Source organism: Hyaena hyaena, unplaced genomic scaffold, assembly GCF_003009895.1.
Source record: "Hyaena hyaena isolate Hyena2069 unplaced genomic scaffold, ASM300989v1 scaffold_118, whole genome shotgun sequence".
In the NCBI taxonomy this organism is placed as follows: Eukaryota; Metazoa; Chordata; class Mammalia; order Carnivora; family Hyaenidae; genus Hyaena; species Hyaena hyaena.
In genome coordinates, this window is record NW_024080751.1 from 3293217 (window position 1) to 3311652 (window position 18436).

The window sequence follows — 18436 nt, forward strand, 5'->3', positions numbered from 1 at the left end:
TGTGGAGTTTTATGTGACACAGACTTCCTAAGGAATGGACACCCAAAGAAATGGCCACAGTTACCTGCTTTGGTAGTAGATTGGACAGAGGCAATGGTAGGAAACCATATGAGGAGACTAAGGAACATAAGGGTCATTTTATTAAAAAAAAATTTTTAATGTTTATTTATCTTTGAGAGAGAGACAGACAGACAGACACAGAGGGCAAGCGGGGGAGGGACAGAGAGGGAGACACAGAATCTGAAGCAGGCTCCAGGCTCTGAGCTGTCAACACAGAGCCCGACGCGGGGCTCGAACCCACGAACCGAGAGATCATGACCTGAGCCGAAGTCGGACGCTTAACCGACTGAGCCACCCAGGAGCCCCAGATAAGGGTCATTTTAACAAACAAAATGTGTGTAGCTTTCTCTCAGCCTCAACTTCTCATCCCTGATGATAAGCAGGTTACTTCCTTTCTGGTGTAGGGAGGAGGTCTTTCATCTAGGAATTTCATCTCCTCTTTGAAGAAAATGGAAGGTGAGAGTCTTTTCCTTCGATTTGCTGTTTCTCAAGTGCCTTTGACTCGAGGCAGTCAGGATGCCAGACTGTCACGTTTTGGGGTGGCGTGTGCTGAACCCCTTCACATTCAGCAGGTGTGAGGAGAGGCTCACGGTTTGCGCAGCACCGGCTTGAAGCCACAGGGGCTGAATGTAACCTACAGAGAAATGTACATTGGTTTCCTCTAATGTACCATCCAAGCGAGGACAACTGTGTTCATGACTGTTCTATTTTTTATATTTTCCCAGTGTTATCAGAGCTAATTCCTTAAATATCAAATTGCTGGGGACAGGGCTATTTGAAGTCCTATTTTTTGAAACAGGATCTCTGTGAATATTTTAACAAATTACTCCTCTACGTTATTTCACCGAGCATTATATAAAACTTGGTATAGTTGCTTTAAGGTGTAAAGGCAATCAGATGGGGAGACAAGTAGACTGAGGTGGTTTTAGGTTGGGTCCGGAGGTTAAGGTGCCACCTCTTGGATGATAACACAGTCCCATCCAAGAACAATCTACCACCTTATGTACAAATGTAGCGCTTAAAACTTCCAACATGGTTCATTTTCAAACTACCAAAATATTTTATTTTTAAGCCCCCTGATAACAAGACCATCGGCCAGTCACCGAACCCAGCTTTACTCCATGTGGGCTCTCCCAGGGCAGGATCTTAAACGGGGACAGTCAGGAGTCATGTGATCAGCACTAGTGAGGCTGTCCGCCCGGTAAGACCTTGGCCACCCCAGAAGCGAAAGTGACCTTGTACAACTTCCTCGTACCGGCTCCCTTCTGCCTAAAAACGTCCTTTCCCTTTTGCACATCCCCTGGGGCTCCTTTCCATATGGGAGGCTGCCTGACTCACATATCGTTAAATAAAGCCAGGAAGAGCTATAAAATTTTCTCGGTTGAAATTGTTTTTAACACTCCCAGAATTATTTTTTAAGCCGCCGCTATTTGGTAGACTCAGGAGAATGCATCTGCTTGCCAGACGTGAGTTTAGAAGAAGGAGAAAAGGGCCTTTCAGAGTGTATGCGGCACCCAGGTGCCCTCCTCGGGACGGCCGGTGCTCTGTCCTGGATGTGTGAGTTAACGCGTGAGCCCCTTCCGTCACGTGTCACTTCACTTTTACTGGATTTCCGTCCTGGTTCCCCAGGCGATCAGCACCTTCTGGGGCGTAAGAGGAAGAGGGACTCCAGAGCAGTACCAGTGGTGGTTCGCAGGTGCGTCCAGTACTAGTACGTTGCTCAGTATTAAGAAAGGATTGGGGCAGAATCCCCTCCCGAGTGGTTCTGTGAGGTGACCAGGGAGGAAAGACAATCAGGAAGAGAAAAAGCAAAACAAAACCACATCCAAAAACTGCAGACAATACTTCCTACTGTTTAATTGATCTCAAGGAAGGAGAAGTCCGGATTCACAAAAACTTATACACGTTCTGTTTTATTATGTACAAAACCAAGCATACAATAATTATAACAGCAAATAACAAACATGCCCACCAGAGTCAGACCATTTGAAACGGAGCTCTGTACGTGCACATGAATACATAAAAAACCCTGCTTCTCTGTTACCTTGAAATCCAGTACCATTTCGTTTCATATTTTTAACTATTCAAGTAAGTGAGCATAAGGGGATTTAGGCAGTATTTAAATCACGAAAGGTAAAGGTTGTTCGTCTGTCTGGAAACTAACCTAATAGCTTAAGAACCACTCCAAGCCTTCCTCCCCCTTAGCCCATAGCTGCCATAAGATCAACGACATCCCCCGATCTTTGCTGACACGGGGCACCCACCCCGCCCCACAGGTCACTTACACAACTTTGGCCAGTCTAGCCATGAGAGATTTGAGAAACAGTCTCAGTCTAAATAATTGCAGCTAATACTGATATAATTTTGCAGTCTGTGTTTGTATGTCTTTACGTTTTCCCATTGGTTCTAAGCCTGAAGTAATTAACTCTTCTTACATTCCCTATGCTTTTGCTTTTTTTTTTACCTTGGATTATTTTAATTGGTTTAAACACAACATGGATGTAAACAATTCCCCAGAAGAGGCACTTCTCTGAATACTGAATGGATGACTCACGTCCCCAGACTAGCAGGGCACTCGGTGGCTCAGACCTGACCAGCCAGAGGAGATCCCGACTCCCACGTGCCAGCGCCGTCTGTGTGAAAATGGCCACACTCCCATCCGCAGCATTTACAAAAGGGGGCTGTGATGGGGATGTGTATCAGAAAACACGGAATTCAAACTGTGCTTATGTTCTGTAGTGAACCCACACGGTTCCTCGGGCGCTCCGATCCCGTTGTGAGAATACTGGTGAAAATAGAGCATCGACCGGAGGCAAAAACGTAAACAGGCAAAGTCACTTTCACAGGCTTTTAAAATGGTCTTAACATGTGACATTATAACTATCCCTCAAATTAGGCGACCAACCTCAACTCAAAGAGCAAGGAATGCAACCTCTCAGGCACCACCTGTAAATTTCTTAATCACAATGGTCCTCGGCTCCGACACGCGCAAGGCAAAGAAGCCAGGGACTCTCACCCTGGGGGTGTCCAAGAATACGCAGGAGAGCATGACCAGAGACGGCGGCGGCTCAGCCTGAAGCCCGCAGTACTAGCGCCAGGAGTATGTACACGTGTATAATGTGCTTACAGAGAGTCACCGGCCCTGAAACGTTATCAAGAGCTGCGTAAAAATCTGAGCAGAGAAAGGCTCGTGAATGAGGTGCGGCGCCAGCCGTGTATAAAGGATGAGTCCATCTGCCTTCACAAGGAGCAGGGCGGCCACAGGACACACGGGTGCCACTCAGGAAGCACAGAAAGGTGAGGTCGGAAGAGCACTGTTTCCAGACTGCAAGACAGACACCGAGTGTAGAAGCTACAGCATCACTGAGAACTCAGGAAGGGATGCCCACTGGATACGCGTCTTTGTTCGCGTCCAAAGGTACGAGATCTTAGTGTTGGGAGTGTGCTTTCTCCCGTAGGGTGGTGTGAAAGATAAGACTCTGAGAGGGAATCTGTGAAAATCCGGAAATAAAGTCTTGGAAGAAAAAAACCAACCATGACAAGGAGTGTATGTTGTTTAATATTATTAAAGTCGGATTTTAAAATGGGACCTTAATATTGACCTTTTGCCCGTTACTGTCATTATTTGCAAATGCATCTTGTCCTTCTGCTGTTAACTGGAAGCATCTGGGACACACTGGCTGCTCCGCGGAGCCTGCAGGCCACATGCGTTTTCAAATGAAAACAGCCACCTTTTTAGTTTGCCCCAGAGGTGAAAAAATCAAAACCAATGTGTATGAAAGCAAAGAGAGCGAGCATTTAAAGACACAAAATCAGCTACAGTCACTGAAACATACTGATACCCAGCAGCTGACCGAAGATTCTACAGATATTCACAGTATCAACAGAGGCGTCTGCCCAACTGCACGGACAGGCAGGCCTCACTTAACGGTAATAGATAAGAAGCATCTAGGCTGGAGCCAAGGGCACTCCGTGACCCCTACGATTCCTATTCCACCCCCCCCATCCCGCAATGTGTCCTCACTCCTCTGCCCCGAAGCAAGGTGATGGAGTCCTGCTCTTTGAAAGTAAACCAGACCCTTACGTTGGCTACAGACGACAGCATATCTAGCTCTCAGATCTGTAATGGAAGGACAGTGACAGTCATGTGTGGCTCCGCGTGTGTCTGACTGTAGGCCTTTGATGTACGAACTGTAGCCCTTTGATGTATGAACTCGAAAACGTGGTTTTCCCAGGGAACCTTCTTCCAGAAGCCATTCATGCCGAAAACACTTGGCTGCCAAAACTTTCCTGTTTACCTCCCACCGAACGGTAGCAGACCTGCTGAGACGCGTAACCTATAGCACAGGTTGTACACGACTTTAACCCCAAATACAAAGACTCCGAAGGTGGCCTTCACCACCACCTCGACCTTTGAACCACCTTCAGGAAACGAATGTACTGGATCCCACGGTCTGGAAAGAGCAAGCAGCTTAGGGGTAAATGACTTTGCCCCAAAGAGACGCTTCCTGACTTGAGAAAGAGCTGAAGCTTCTCCTAGGGGTGAAGCAGACAGAACTTCTCTTTGGACGGCTTAGAGGAGGACCCCAAGAACTTGATTTCAGATGGTCCAGATGCCACGCGGTGCAGAACAGTATGCACTCCGCACTAGGCACGCTGCGGGCGGGGAGCGGACGGTGCCGCCTGCCCTGTGCCGCTGGCCACTCCTCCCTTCATATGGCACAGACCTTGGTTAAAATTTTATCTAAAGGGCTCTCATTTGCTTGAGGCGGTCAGGACAAAGGAGGGTTTATGGAAAGACGCCTTTCTTTGGAAAGAAGCCCAGTGTGGCAGCGGTGAGGGGTGGGGATGCACTTAAAGGGCCAGTCAACGACTTACAGGTCAGTCATCATAAAACGTCCTAAAATTCACAGTATTGTGACTTGTGCAAGAGCACTCACGTTTAGGTGCCCGGGGTCTTTGCAATTCACCACGTCAGTTACTACTTGAATCTGCATGTGCTCGGCTTCACTCCATTGGTTTTGAGTTTCTTCTCACTGGTCGTGGTGGCCTGAGAGCAGGTGCCACTGCCCTTCTTCTTCAGGCTCCCGGGAGCGGGCGGGATGGGGGCCCCGCAGGAGTCCCTGACCGTCGCCCCCTGCGTGGAAGTGCCACCTCCACCTCCACAGACGCCAGCGCTGGGGCGGCTGTCACCGCGCGGCGGGTCCCGGCGCTGCAGCCTGGGGCTCTTACTCCATTTCTTTTTCTGCTCCTCTGTCCTGTCCTCGAGGGCTGGCTTCTGAGAACTCGGTCCGCGGCTGCGCCCCACGTGGAGAGCTTTGGGGCGGGTGTCGAAGGCGTAGTAGGACGGCCGGGCTTCCTCGCGCTGCAGCTCTCTCCTTCGGGAAGCGCCTGGCTTGGGAGGCCCCTCCTGGTGAGGCCTCGCCGGAGCGCCGGCCGCCCCGCTGCTTCCGCCCGGGCTCTTCGGGGCCCCGGCCGCGCCGGGGGCGGTGAGCGGCCGGGCCCTGGCGCCCTTCCCCTTCTCGCTCCGGACGGTCTGCATCTGCAGCCACTCCAGCTGCAGCAGCCTGGCGACGTACCTGGCCAGCGGCCCCGCCGCGCCGCCCTGGGCCGCTGGCCTGGGCTCGGCGCCGGGAGGCACGGCCAGGTCGCGGAGGTCCCAGGAGCTGAACGGCGCGGGCAGGAAGTCCGCGTAGCGGTAGGTGGGCTGCGCGCCGCGCGGGTCCGCGCCGGGGTCCGGGTCCAGGCCCGGGTCGGCGGCGTCCGTCTCCTCGGCGCGCAGGCGCAGCTCGGGGGGCGCGAGCGCAGGCGGCGGCGGCTCGGCCACTCTCTCCGAGTCCGACAGGTCGCTGGCGCTGTCCTCGTCCTCGTCCGCCTTCATGACTTTCACGCGCTGGAGGTCGAGAAACAGCTCGCTCCCCGAGGCGCCCCGACACCTGGGGTCCAGGGGGCTCCTTTTGGGTCTGCCTTCCGGGGAAGCGCTTTCTCGGCGTGCGTCCCCCGGCAGCTGGGAGGGCACTGCGGGCGCCTGCGGTTTACTCTGCCTTTTTCCTGAAGAGGGTTTTGAACGTTGTGCTTTAGTCCAAGCCGAGCCAGCATTCATGTCGCTGTGAGACATAAAACCGTCACTCTTAGTTCACTGGACAAGATCTACCTGCCGCTGATTCAGCAAACAAGAATCCGGGGAATTCGCCGTCCCCGGGAAGGCCTGCTCGGCCCTTGCCCAGCCGCGGTGCTCACAGAGCAAGTGGCCACACGGGCCGCCACTCAAGGGCCGTTTCGGGTGCCCAGAGGGGATGCGCGATTCTGTCTGATACCAGACACCGTCCCTTATGAAAAACACTGACAGTTCTGAACGTGCTTATAATTTTAGATCAGTCATGTGTATGTAAAACAACAACATCAACAATAACACCAGTTTGGAGAAAATCTGTCGTAAACTCTCAATCTGTTCTGTTAATGATGAACAGTGTTTAATGACACTGACAAGTAAGAGCCACAGCGTTCTTTGACAAGCCTTTTTTCAACGAAAAGTAAACAAGGGGTAAAATGCAAGTTGTATAGAACTTAGTCACTGGCTGGTGGTGATCCTGGGCCACCTAAAATCTTAGCGTGAAAGGGGCGCCTAGGGGGCTCAGTCAGTTGAGCAAGCCACTCATGATTTCAGCTCAGGTCATGATCCCAGGGCTGTGGGATTGAGCCCTGCAGCGTGGAGTCTGCTTGAGATTCTCTCTCTTCCTTTGCATCTCCCCTACCTTGCACTCTCTGTCTCTCAAAATAAATAAATAATAAAATCTTTTTAAAAAATGGCTTTATTTATCTTTGAGATGAGAGAAAGCGAGTAGGGGAGGGTCAGCGAGGAAGGGGGACAGAGGACTCAAAGCAGACTCTGTGCTGACAGCAGAGAGCCTGAGAGCCCCAGACAGGGGGGCTTGAACTCACAAACCGTGACATCATGACCTGAGCTGAAGTCCAACACTCAACCAACTAAGCCACCCAGGTGCCCCGGAAAATAAATAAATAAAATCTTAACATGAAAAAGTGTAGCATATACAACCTGTACCTCACATCAAAAGCTTATTCGAGTGTTTTCAAATAGGAAGTGCACTCAGGAAAACTGTTTAAAATGAGAAAGGAGAAAAATCACATGGTGCCTTAAAACACCATATGAATGAAAAAGACAGGATTCATGCTATCTTGTGAATGGCGGGAGATGGGAATGATGAACTCTGTGTATGTCCCTAGCATGGCTATGATTTCCCCGGAAGTGATTTACTCCCCGGCAGGATCTCATATCAGAGTGGAAAATACCTTCTTTTCTTTTTACTCAGCACATAGCGTCCCACGAGGATTCCTAAAACTTCTCAGGAACATTAAGGCAGGTAGGGCAAAAGAAAGTGGGTGGTAAACATGCTTTCTGGAAAGCTCAGAGGTTACCTGTCCAGTGGTTTCTACCACACTAAGCAATTATTTGAAAATGTGTTATTTTTAAAATAAATACGGAGGGTGTTGAATCAGGTCCAATAGCTAATGTGTGCTCAATATATGTTGGAAAAATGGATAAAGGAATTATCATTACATAGAACTCATAACCAATACTGTTACAACTTTTGTTTACTCTGTCAGTGTATATCAATAAAGGTTTACTATCAGCATCCTTTTTATTATCCTTTTTATTTAAAAACTCATCAAAGGAGGATGATTAAGGGGCTTACCCAAAATTATAGATTCTGCTAACAGTGGCAGGATTATGGCCTCTGGAATTTTTACTATCTAGTACTGTTTAAAACCACTTTGTCCACTCATTTCTGATGGGTCAAAAACATAAGTATTTTGTATCCACAGACATACTTTTTTTCCAGCCACACATATTCCATCTGGAGAACTGATATAATGGGCCATCTGCAAGATACTTGCAAGATAAAGCAATTAAAATTATTTACCTGCTTTTCTGGTGACATTTATTCACCCTATTCCCTTTCTTGAAAAAATCACACGGCTGATCATCATCTAGGGTTTGATGGACTGCCTAAAAAACAGACATGCAGTCATAAATACCATGAAAACACAGACACACACACACACCCCAAACAAAACAGCACAGCAAATCTAAGTAAGATTTCCTCTCAAAATTACATCACCTTCTCTGTGGTGCTGGAAATATTCTTGCCCAATCTGTTGGCAGATGATGACAGCTGGGGAAGTGGCTTCTTTATTCCTCTTATATTTGGAAAGGACTCCTCCAGGCCACCGGAACTATTAGCAACAGAACATGGTAGGTAAGTATGGACTGCAAACGGCCCTGCCCCCAGTACTGGGCTGGTTTTCACTTGTTTGTTCTGAAATATTTATTTGCATAGAACTGAAACGTTGGTGGAGGGTACTGCCTTCTGTTTATAGTTTCATCTTTTTTGCTTGTTTGTTTTTCACGGTGGATATCAGATGCAAAATCAGAGCACTATAAACATTGCCAGTGGATATAAACATTGCCAGTGGAATCCTCCTCTCTCCCCTCACATACACAGAGTCTCCTTGGAAATAACACCTTCAGGAAATCTGTGGGGTATTACTCCATTTCCCATGTCCACTCATTCATTCATTCAACAAGTAATTACAGGAGAGCCTAGAAAATGCACATATCCCTGCTCTCACAGAACTAAAACTTACGGGGAAGCTCCTCTTGAATCTTCCTGCCTTCCCGATCACCTCAATCCAGTAAAAGATTGTCAGTATAGTAATACCTATCGCACCGGTGTTATCTCCGTGCAAGTCTGGTGACTCCTATCAAGAATGCTGTTTTCCCTGATTCTCAGTGGGTGGCCTACTAAGGACGCCCTGATTGGAAAGTGAATGAATACTTTCTTCCATAATATCCCCTGCCTCCGTAAAATAGAAAAAAGGTGAGATTATAGAAGACTCTTTTTCCTCCTGAAACGCTGTGTGTTCTTTTCATAAGCATGCGTGCCTTTTCTGCCTCTCGCGATTAATGACTTCTACCAGAGTCAACAGGCTTGATTCATCTGCGACGTAGAAAGGGTGCTTTCTTTTACCACCTCTCCTTCAATAGTCGGGGCTTCCTTCTGCTCTGTCCCTCTGGGCGGTGAAAAGGGACCCTCTACAATGCCTGGCCCCAAACTGCTGTCTGGAACGTGAGCTCCCACGTCTTCCCACACCTGGCACGCTCTGCGCCTTAAGCGGCAGCGTTTTCTGGGCAAGTTCCTGAGTGGCAGCGGAAAGGAAGGCTCGTGGGGTCCTCGGGTGCAGAAGGCAGGCTGCCGCTGTCCCTGATGCGCTGCACTGCCACAAAGCGAAAGTCTGAGGCTCTGCCTACAAAACTGGTCCCCAGCGCCCGGGGCTGACTCCGGGCAGCTGCATAGTTCATCACGAGGCATGAACTCTCTTCCCACCTCTTCCTCTCGGGCTAGGGGCCAGGAGACGGAGAGGCAGCAGCGCCGCCCCCTCCCCACCCTCCAGGGAACTAACAGGCTGGCGGTCCGGGCGGCAAAGCATTGTGGGTGACGTGTGGTCGGGTCGCCTGTCCTCTACGCAGCGGGGCTCCCTGGGTCTGGCCGGGGTTCCAGGTTGCAGTGCACACGTCCAAAGAGCTGGCTAGCCCAGGGACTTCGGCGTGGCCCGGGAACCAGCTCCCGGAGAGGCCCCTGTTTTGCGTTCACCCCCACCCCACCCCCCGTACCCCAGAAATCCCAGGGCCCGCCGCATGCATTTTCCCCGTCCTCCGCTTGTGCAGACACAGATCTACGGTGGATCGGCGCAGCGGCCGGGCAGACGCAGACAGAAACGGATCAGACCTGCTCCGCGGTCGCCGAGGACACGGGACGCGGCCGCCCGCCGGCCTTCCCGGGGCCGGGCGCGGAGGCCGGGCTGCGGCGCGCTGCGGCAGGGCCGGGGTGGCGGCGGCGCGGCGGGCTCCGGGGCTGCGCCCCACCGGCGGGGCGGGCGCGCGGCGGCGTCACGAGGGGCGGGGCGCAGGCTCGCCGGGAAGTTGCGCCCCGACAAGTTGCAGCCATGTAAGTAACGCAGCGGGCGGGGAAGGTGGGAGGGGCGGCTCCACCGACGCAGTCTTCCCCGCCGGGAAGCTCCGCGGCGGCCAAAGGGAGGCGCCACCCTGCGCCTCCGGGGGCGCCCGGAAAAGCCTCCTCTCCCCCGGAGCAGAAGCACTCCTGTCTCCGCAGACGAGCTCCTTTCTCGCGGCCGGAGGAGGCGGAAGAGCCGCGCCAGGACTCGGGGGGTAGGTGGGGACGCGGTGGCGGGCGCGGGGAGCGCGCAGCCTGCCCCGGAGGCTGCGTGGACGCTGCCGTTCCGGCCCGGCGGGGACCCCGAGGTAGCGGGCGCGGGGTCCGGAGGCCGCCCCTCGGTACCGCCTCCCCGTCGACCGACGGCCGGCCGGGCCATGTCCGGAGGTCCCGGCTCGGCGGCGCCGCCCCCGGGGTCCCGGAAGCCCGCCCCGCGGAGCCTCAGCTGCCTCTCAGACCTGGACGGCGGCGCGGCCCCGGGGACACGGCCCTGCAGGCCCCCCGGGAGCCCGGGCCGCGCGCCGCCGCCGCCGGCGGAGCCGTCCGGCTGCGACCCTCCGCTCCGGCCCATCATCCTGCGGCGGGCGCGCTCGCTGCCCAGCTCGCCCGAGCGCCGCCAGAAGGCCGGGGGCGCGCCGGGAGCCGCCTGCCGGCCGGGCTGCAGCCGCCAGCTCCGCGTGCGCTTCGCCGACGCGCTGGGCCTGGAGCTGGCGCAGGTCAAGGTGTTCAACGCGGGCGAAGACCCGTCGGTGCCGCTGCACGTGCTGTCGCGCCTCGCCATCAACTCGGACCTGTGCTGCAGCAGCCAGGACCTGGAGTTCACCCTGCAGTGCCTGGTGCCCGACTTCTCGCCGCCCGTCGAGGCCGCGGACTTCGGCGAGCGCCTGGGGCGGCAGCTCGTCTGCCTGGAGCGCGTCACCTGCTCGGACCTGGGCATCAGCGGAACGGTGCGCGTGCGCAACGTGGCCTTCGAGAAGCAGGTGGCGGTGCGCTACACCTTCTCAGACTGGCGCAACGCGCACGAGGCGGCGGCCAGGTGGCGCGGGCCCGCGGGCGCGGCGGGCACAGAGGATGTCTTCGCCTTCGGCTTCCCGGTGCCGCCCTTCCTGCTGGCGCTCGGCTCGCGCGTGCACTTCGCGCTCCGCTACCGAGTGGCCGGCGCCGAGTACTGGGACAACAACCACGGCCGAGACTACAGCCTCACGTGCCGCAACCACGCGCTGCACATGCCTCGCGGGGAGTGCGAAGAGAGCTGGATCCACTTCATCTGAGCGCGCCCCCTCGGAGGCCGCCCCGCGGTGCCTCCCGCGCGGGGCACTCTGCGCCCGCGGCGACCTTTACTCACCCCCCCCCCACCCCTGCCGGAGGCTTCTGGCCTCCCTTCCCGCTGCCGGATCCCGGGGAAGTGGCCCTTTCCATCTTCTACTTGAACCGCCTGTGTCGCTGGGTCTCAGAAGTAGCCTCAGGTGGCCAGAAGGCCGAGTCGTGTCATGCGCCGGGAGAGGGGGGGGGTTCGATGCATGGCAGTGTTGGCCCGTCTGGCAAGGGTCCAGGGAGGGCCGGTCGGTGTGTTGGTTGGAAAGGCCTGTGGCTTGTGCATGTGTCCTGAGTGGGTCTCTGTAAACGTAGCTGTTATTTATTATCATTGTGATGTTGGAACATTTTACCCTTACTGGATGCCTTCTCAGGAACATTCTGGATTTAACAAGCTAAAGAAGAAGTCAGTCTTGTGTTTGTGCCCATTGTAAACAGAATGTAAGGTGTGACTCCCACCGTGGTTCCTTGAGGCATTTCTGCCCCGGGACAAGGAAAACCTGACACTAGACTTGCTTGCCAAAGGCTGTAGACCTCTAACAGTGGGAAACTATTAATAGGCAGGAAATTTATGCCTCATCAGTCATCATACAATCATTCCTTGGAGTTCAGGCTGCCCTGGTTAGGCCGTGTGTCTCCTACGTCAAGAGCCAGGGAACAGGAAAAAGCTTAACTTTTAAACTAGCAAAACAGCCCCTTCTCTTCGCGTCTCTTTTCTCACTTCGTGAGTGAGTTTCCCTTCTTCACGTTTGACAGTTCTCTGTATCCGCATGTTATCAGGCCATTCTGTTTAGGTTTGAGACTACCTAAACATTTGAAGGAATTCTGCCTTAAGTTATCTCAATTTCCAGGCGGCTCTATAGCGTAATTTCAGACAACAGTGCCCTTTGCAATTACCTTTTTGATGATTAAGATGACTCTTTTTTATGTCTGCTTAAGTGTCAGAAAATCCCCAGGGTCATCTTGCAGAAGTTGGGTTACCAAGTGGAACTGGAAGGTGTTTTCATCAATAGCCAGAGCCTAGAGGAAAAAAAAAATCACAAATACACTTTTTAATCGTTTTAAATTGTGTTTGTATATGCCCGGTTTTATCAGCCACCTGCCAACTTTATTCTTTGTGCCTTCAGTTAGAGTTTCTAACATTGTCTGGGCTTTTCACCCCAGTTTTTAAACTGTTAAATGCTTTTTTTTTCTTCTTCTTTTTTAAATCTCCAACCAAGAAGTCAAAGCCATTGTCCCCTGCTGAATGCCACAGTGACTTACATTTCCCAGCAAGGCGCCGATCATTTCTTTTGGTGCTGAGTGGCGGTCTCTGACAGCAGGTGCCAGCAGTGAGGTGTGAAGACCCAACCAAGACAAACAGGCCTTCCAGCTTGTGATGTTTGGTTCTGATACAGCTGAAACCAGTGGGATTAATCTCTGGTAGCTGTCACCAATAAAGCCACTCTAAATTTTTGAATACTTTTTGACATTTGTCAAATCAATAAGTGAAAGATGTGTTTTTGCCTCTCAACCAACTTCTTTTTATTATTGCAACCTCTGGGTTTCTAAAATTCCAACAAGAGGGATGGCTTTCTTTGGCACCTTTTGATGATAACAACACTGAATTTTGATTTAAGGCATTGTAATTAAAGTGAACAAGCTTTGGCTATTAGCACTGTGCACTACATTGATATGCAAGAGGGATGGAAGGCTGGTTCCATTTCCTGCTGTTTAATAAACTGTCCAATTAGGTCAGCAGGCCTGTGAGAGCCTTGGCTGCTATGTCCTTGGCCCCAGCCCAGAATGCAAGACCATTGTCCAGAGCATTCAGGTGTAAGAGTCAGAGCTGCCAAATGTATTGTTGTGTAAAGGCATGTAAGAATTTTATCCATGAGACAGTCACTTGCCAAAAAGATTCTGGTCATGGAATATAAAGTACATGTTTTATCTTCGATATTAAGAGAACCTCAACGTGCCTTTAAAAAAATCAACATGTAAACATTCAGAACCTTAAATAGTCCTGCCTAGTTGATACAGAAGTTGTTAAAGTTCAGCTTAAGGAGAACTTTCAGACCTTAACACAGTTATGTTGCTTAGATGTTAACATTTTGCAGTGGATTGTGCAATGGTGGGGTTGTATCCCCAAACATATTTTAATGTCATTAAGATGATTTCACTCAAGCCTAAATATTAAAGTATATGCATACATTGTTATCTGAAGAGTGTTTTTCTTGCCATCTAATGATAGACACAAGACTTGAGAAACTTCCTGATTGTTTAAATTGTGTCATACATTAAGTCTTATCCTTCCGAAAGCACTATCAAATGTAGGGCCTTGTCGAAAAAGAATTGTGTGATTGTACCTCAGCTTCAGCACAGTTGTGTATGTCTTTGAGAAACAGAAATACAGTCTTTATGCCAGGTCGATGCTAGCACAGGAAGAAAGCTCTAGGGGAATGTAGACTACAGGATAGTTATTCTCTTTCAATGCTTACTGATTCCTGCGTATGGAGTGAGGAGTGTTTAGCTGCATCCCCCTGGCTTCCCTCACCCAGTACAGAGCCTTGCACCCACGGGAAGGAAACCGACCTTTATCGTGCACTCATTCTCACTGGCTTGCCCACAGTGATAGCTACTGCACATACTTGATTTCATTTAACTCTGAAAATTACCTGGTAGATAATGTCCCTATTTTCTTAGCCGCCAGAATGAAGCTCAGAGAGGCCTAATTTTTCAAAAGACCCACAGCTGGTAAGCTGCAAAGTCAACATTCAAACCTATACCTGCTCTGCCCTGTGATGGGGTGTTCCCAGTAAGTGCTTGTTAAATTTAATTGAAAGCCCAATTATGATTAATGGATGAGGTTTTTCCATCTACTTCCACACTCTTAAGGATCTATTTAAGAACAATTCTAATAAGATTAAGTGACCAGCTTTGATCTTCCATGTGGTATTACTAAACAATCCTTATGCTTTCCAGACGCACGAAACAATAGAAGGGGCAAATATTTTTTTCCTCTCTACTAAAAAGTGGCAAGATGAGAAATCAGTACTTTAAATTTTGAAGGGCTGGTCTGCTGTATCTGTGTATCCATGCATGTTTTAAACAACAAGCATCCACTGATCTTATTTAAATTTCAAATGGGAATGCTCCAAACCGCCTGGAAATATACTGTTCATGACTGCTCGGCACCACCCCCAGACGGCTTCAGCCGGGTGCTGCTCGGGGTCTGCGGTTTGGCTAATGAGGACCACAGGGCCCGCCACCTCCGGCTTCTACGAAATGACGGTGAGGGCGTGGCGCCGGGGGCGTGGCCCTCGGGGGCGTGGCCAGGTGGGGCAGGCGGCCGGCCTGGTGAGTCAGGCCACAGAGGGCAGGGCTCGAGGGTCAGTGGGGACCTGCGTGGCCAGGCTCCGTGGTCCTCCGCGGGCCACAGCGTGTGTTCCTTCCAGGGAGTCGGACCCCCGCCCCCTCGCAGGTTCGGCTGGTACCCCCGAGGCTCTACGGCCCCGTCCCGCCGTCAACGGCCAGCGTGGTGGTGGGTAGCCCGGGACTCTCCCTGGCGGACCGGCGTCCTGTAGAGGCAAGTCAGGGCTCCTGGGGCGGGTGCGCACCGCGGGAGGGCAGGGGGGGGGTCGCGGCCTCCGCGCGGCAGCCCACCTACCCCGATGGCCAGGAGCCAAGGCCCCCATAGCGCCCCTGGTTCCGGCCTCAGGCGACCCCAGCGCCGCTCACGGGTACGAGGGGCGGAGCCTGGCCTGCGCGCCGCGCTGATTGGACGGGGTTACGCACGCACGCGGCGCCGATTGGGTAGGCGCTTCCCGCTTTCCGTCGGCCGCCTGAGGTGAGGAGCTGAGGCGGTCGCTGAGGTCGGAGACGCTCCGCGGGGCGGCGGCGGTGGCGGCGGCTCCCTGGGCGCGACCTGGAGGCTTTCTCCAGGCACAGGTTGAGCAGGGTGCCGGGGCGGGCCTCCCTGATGGCGCGGCTGTTTGGAGAGGGCCCGTGGCGCCGGGCCGGCCTCAGGCGGCGGCGGGCGGGCGGCCAGTCCCCTGACGGTTGAGGCGTAGCCGTTGTGAAAACGGCCGGGCGGCGCGGCGGCGGCTGAGAGGAGGACCCCAGGCGGGCGGGCCGTGCGGGCCTCGTGCAGATCGCGGGGTGGAGTTGGGGGCGGAGCTGGGCGGGGGCGGGGCCGGGAGGAGCTGGGCGGGGCTGGGGCCGGACCTCGCCAGTCGGTGGAGGCCGGCGGGGGCCGGCGGGGGCGTGCCGGGGGCGTGCCGGCCGCCGCTGGCCAGAGTGGGGGCCTGGCCTCCGGCGCAGCCGGCTTGTCCGCGGTTCCCACCGGGGTGCTGGGCGGGGCCGGTCAGCGCTTCCACCTGCGGGGGTGCTGGCCGTGGGCCCCGGTGCGCCGCTCCCCGGCCTTCCGTGCCCTGGAGCGCTGCCCGTCCTCATGATAAAATGGGTGCGCGTGCCGGTCGCCATGGGGATGCCGTCACGGGTGTTCGGCGACATTGCTGGGGTTAGCATTTCAGAGAGGGTGGTGCTGGCTCCCTTCCCGTCCTCCAGGCGCCCAGACCCCGTCCCTCCATTCCGCCGCCCTCCAGTCCTCCGTTTCCCCGGCCCCCGTTCTCCCGGCCCGGCCCCCGGCCGCCCGCCCGTCGTCCCGTCCCTGCCGCTCCTTTGCATGTGTGCCTGTGAGCGGCCGGGTATTGATCCGGGGCTGCCAGTGTCGGTTCAGCTTTGCGGGGCAAGGACGCGCCCCCCCCGTCTCGAGTCGTCTGGTGGCTTCCAGAACCTCAGTCCTCCCCTCCGCCTGCGTGCTCGCGTTCACCACCTCGCTGGTTCTGGGTTTTACCGTTAAGTGGACCGGGTTCAGAGCCTGCTTAGACCTCAGCCCCACACTCCGTGGAAAGCGTCCCTCGTGCGGGCTGCCCCCTCCCCTGCGTGGTACTTAGGGCGGATGTGGGGGGCGGGTCACTCGTGCAGGTGGTTGAGTGTATCCCTTTTGTTTCCTCCTAGTCAGCGTAACCTCGGTGGCAAATGTCAGGCTTGTTTAATCACTGGTACTGAGTGTCTGGCTCTCTGGAGGCCAGGATGCTTCAGCCTTGGCGCGGGGGGGAAGGGGTCCCTGGGGGGGGGGGTCCCTGGCTTGTTCGTTTCCTCACTGTCCGCTCGGCCTGCGTGGATACTAATCAGTTGTCCTGGGCTGATATCTTGCAGCAAAGTAGTCTGGGAACTACACCGTCTTGTTAGCATTTTTGTGCCACTTGGCCGTAAGTAATTTTTGCTGTATTTCATGTTTCAGAGTACTTCGTAAATTATGTTTTAGATTCACATCCAAATTGTTTCAGTTGTGGAGGCGGAAAAGCGCAAGGTCGTAGGCATGCCTGCCCCCACAGTTGTCCTGGGAAGAGAGTACAAATTGATGTCCCTAAAATATATTTTAAGTATTCAGACTTTTTAATCAGTTTTCAAATGTGAAATAAAATGTTCTAGTCTTCAGTTTTACAAATATACCTTCAATGCAATAAAATAGACAAGTATGTGTAGAGCTATTGTTTTTATGAGTGAATGTTGGCACGGTATCAAAGATTAACTGAATCTTTGGTGATGGATTGGTGAATTTTGGATAAGGAATAAAATCTCAATCTACATAAATCAGACGTTATATATGCCATAATTTTTAATTTTGGATAAATCATCAATATGTTATAATCAAAACTTTTGTGTTCTCTGGACAGTATGAGTTAAAGATTAAAACAAGATGTAATTGTTTTCAAAATCTAATTTGAGAATATTTTCATAAAAACATGAAAAAGTATAAAAATTTTTCTTTAAAAATTTTTTGAAATACTAAAATTCTCTTAAGAGTAAGCTAAAATACAAATTATTAATGAACATTAATCTTAAAATATTTTAATAATGGTGAAATTATTTTTTAATAATTGAATCTTATTAAATTTTTTATAAACATAGTCAATTCTAGTGTTTACTTGCCTTCTACCATGGTAGAATCCATATTATGTTTATGCAGTTTGTGTCTAGATTTACATGTGTACAAATTAAAGAATAATATGAATCACGTAGAACTACACAGTTTTCCTCCGTCACATGTGCAGCTATTGTAGCTGCTGGTACTTGCAAAGCCACAAGTTGGAATGCAAAGAAAAGCAAGAAAATGGGCATTTGGCACTATCAGGAACCAGTTCTTCGTTATGCAAGAATCAGCTGTATTCTTGCTCTGCTGGAAGAAGGATTTGGCAGTGAATTAATGTCTTTTCTCATACTTAAGCACTCATGTTTCTCACATTCTACTTCCATAAATGTCAGTAGGAGCACAACCTACAGCCTGCTCAGCATTGTTTTAGCCCCTCCCACCAGCCCTGTAACCTTTTTCAATAGAAGATTCTAACATCTATAAAATAAGCAGAATAGTGTAACTAACTGCAGTCCCCTTCCTTCAAGGGCATGGGCAAGGAGAGGGTTGCTCTGGGGCCTGAAGATTGTGAATTACAAGAATTACTATGTTCATGGTTCTCGGACTTGCCGGGCTAGTGCTGGATTCTGAATCAGTAGAGATTCCTGTGTGCTCCTCAGTAAAATTTGTGTGTGTATGTGTGTGTGTGTAAGAGAGGGACAATGATGTACAAAAAGTTCCTATTTTTTGCTTTGTACTTTTTATGTCTTAAATCCTTTTGTATTACAAGGTCATGGAGATACCCTCCTGTATGTATTCCTCCTAATAGTTTTTATAAAAACATTTACTTATTACATTGGGTAGTTAATTCAGCTAGAGTTTATTTTTGTGAATGGTGAGAGATAGAGGTCTAATTTGTTTTCATGTGGTAAGTCAGTTTTCCTAATACCAGTTATCAACTAGTTTACCTTTTTCCTCTGATTTATGAAGCTTTATGTATACATGAACTCACAATATATGCATTGAGTGTGCATTTGCATTCTCTTTGTTTTTTTTTTAAATTTTTTTTAATGTTTTATTTATTTCTAGGAGAGAGAGAGAGACAGCGTGAGCAGGGGAGGGTCAGAGAGAG

The 18436-nt window shown here is 51.8% G+C and overlaps 3 protein-coding genes across 11 annotated transcripts in view; 2 read left to right on the forward strand and 1 right to left on the reverse strand.

The window, feature by feature from the left end:
• Nucleotides 1–1955: 1955 nt before the first annotated feature.
• FAM217B (family with sequence similarity 217 member B) lies at nt 1956–9952 on the reverse strand. 2 transcript variants are annotated; one of them, XM_039237062.1, is made up of 4 exons: nt 9870–9952; nt 8202–8316; nt 8004–8089; nt 1956–6167 (listed from the first exon to the last, which is right to left on the reverse strand). In XM_039237062.1, exon 4 carries the CDS (start codon nt 6161–6163, stop codon nt 5042–5044), a length of 1122 nt encoding a protein of 373 aa, XP_039092993.1. In that variant the 5' UTR covers nt 6164–6167; nt 8004–8089; nt 8202–8316; nt 9870–9952; the 3' UTR covers nt 1956–5041. The 2 variants fall into 2 exon arrangements, with proteins under 2 accessions (XP_039092993.1, XP_039092992.1); XM_039237061.1 differs by having other exon boundaries at nt 9755–9952.
• A 142-nt stretch (nt 9953–10094) lies between these two features.
• PPP1R3D (protein phosphatase 1 regulatory subunit 3D) lies at nt 10095–13601 on the forward strand. The gene has a single exon (XM_039236989.1). It carries the CDS (start codon nt 10472–10474, stop codon nt 11363–11365), a length of 894 nt encoding a protein of 297 aa, XP_039092920.1. The 5' UTR covers nt 10095–10471; the 3' UTR covers nt 11366–13601.
• Nucleotides 13602–14749: 1148 nt separating this feature from the next.
• Nucleotides 14750–18436, forward strand: part of SYCP2 (synaptonemal complex protein 2) — a 79610-nt gene continuing 75923 nt past the window's right edge. For 7 of the 8 annotated variants that reach the window (XM_039236980.1, XM_039236983.1, XM_039236982.1 and 4 more), the window contains exon 1: nt 14750–14973. The gene's annotated coding sequence lies outside the window, so the exon portion shown is untranslated. Of the gene's footprint in view, nt 14974–15077; nt 15336–18436 lie in introns of those variants that run through there. The other variant, XM_039236981.1, reaches the window with a different exon arrangement.

What these genes read in the sequence shown, in the direction of transcription:
- FAM217B (XM_039237061.1), bottom strand. Translation starts at nt 9,780, where the DNA reads ATGCGGCGGGCCCTGGGATTTCTGGG. An exon ending in TTTCCAGCACCACAGAGAAG is followed by an intron (nt 8,090 to 8,201) that starts GTGATGTAATTT and finishes TCTGTTTTTTAG; the next exon opens with GCAGTCCATCAAACCCTAGA. An exon ending in AAATGTCACCAGAAAAGCAG is followed by an intron (nt 6,168 to 8,003) that starts GTAAATAATTTT and finishes TATGTCTCACAG; the next exon opens with CGACATGAATGCTGGCTCGG.
- PPP1R3D (XM_039236989.1), top strand. Translation starts at nt 10,472, where the DNA reads ATGTCCGGAGGTCCCGGCTCGGCGGCGCCGCCCCCGGGGTCCCGGAAG.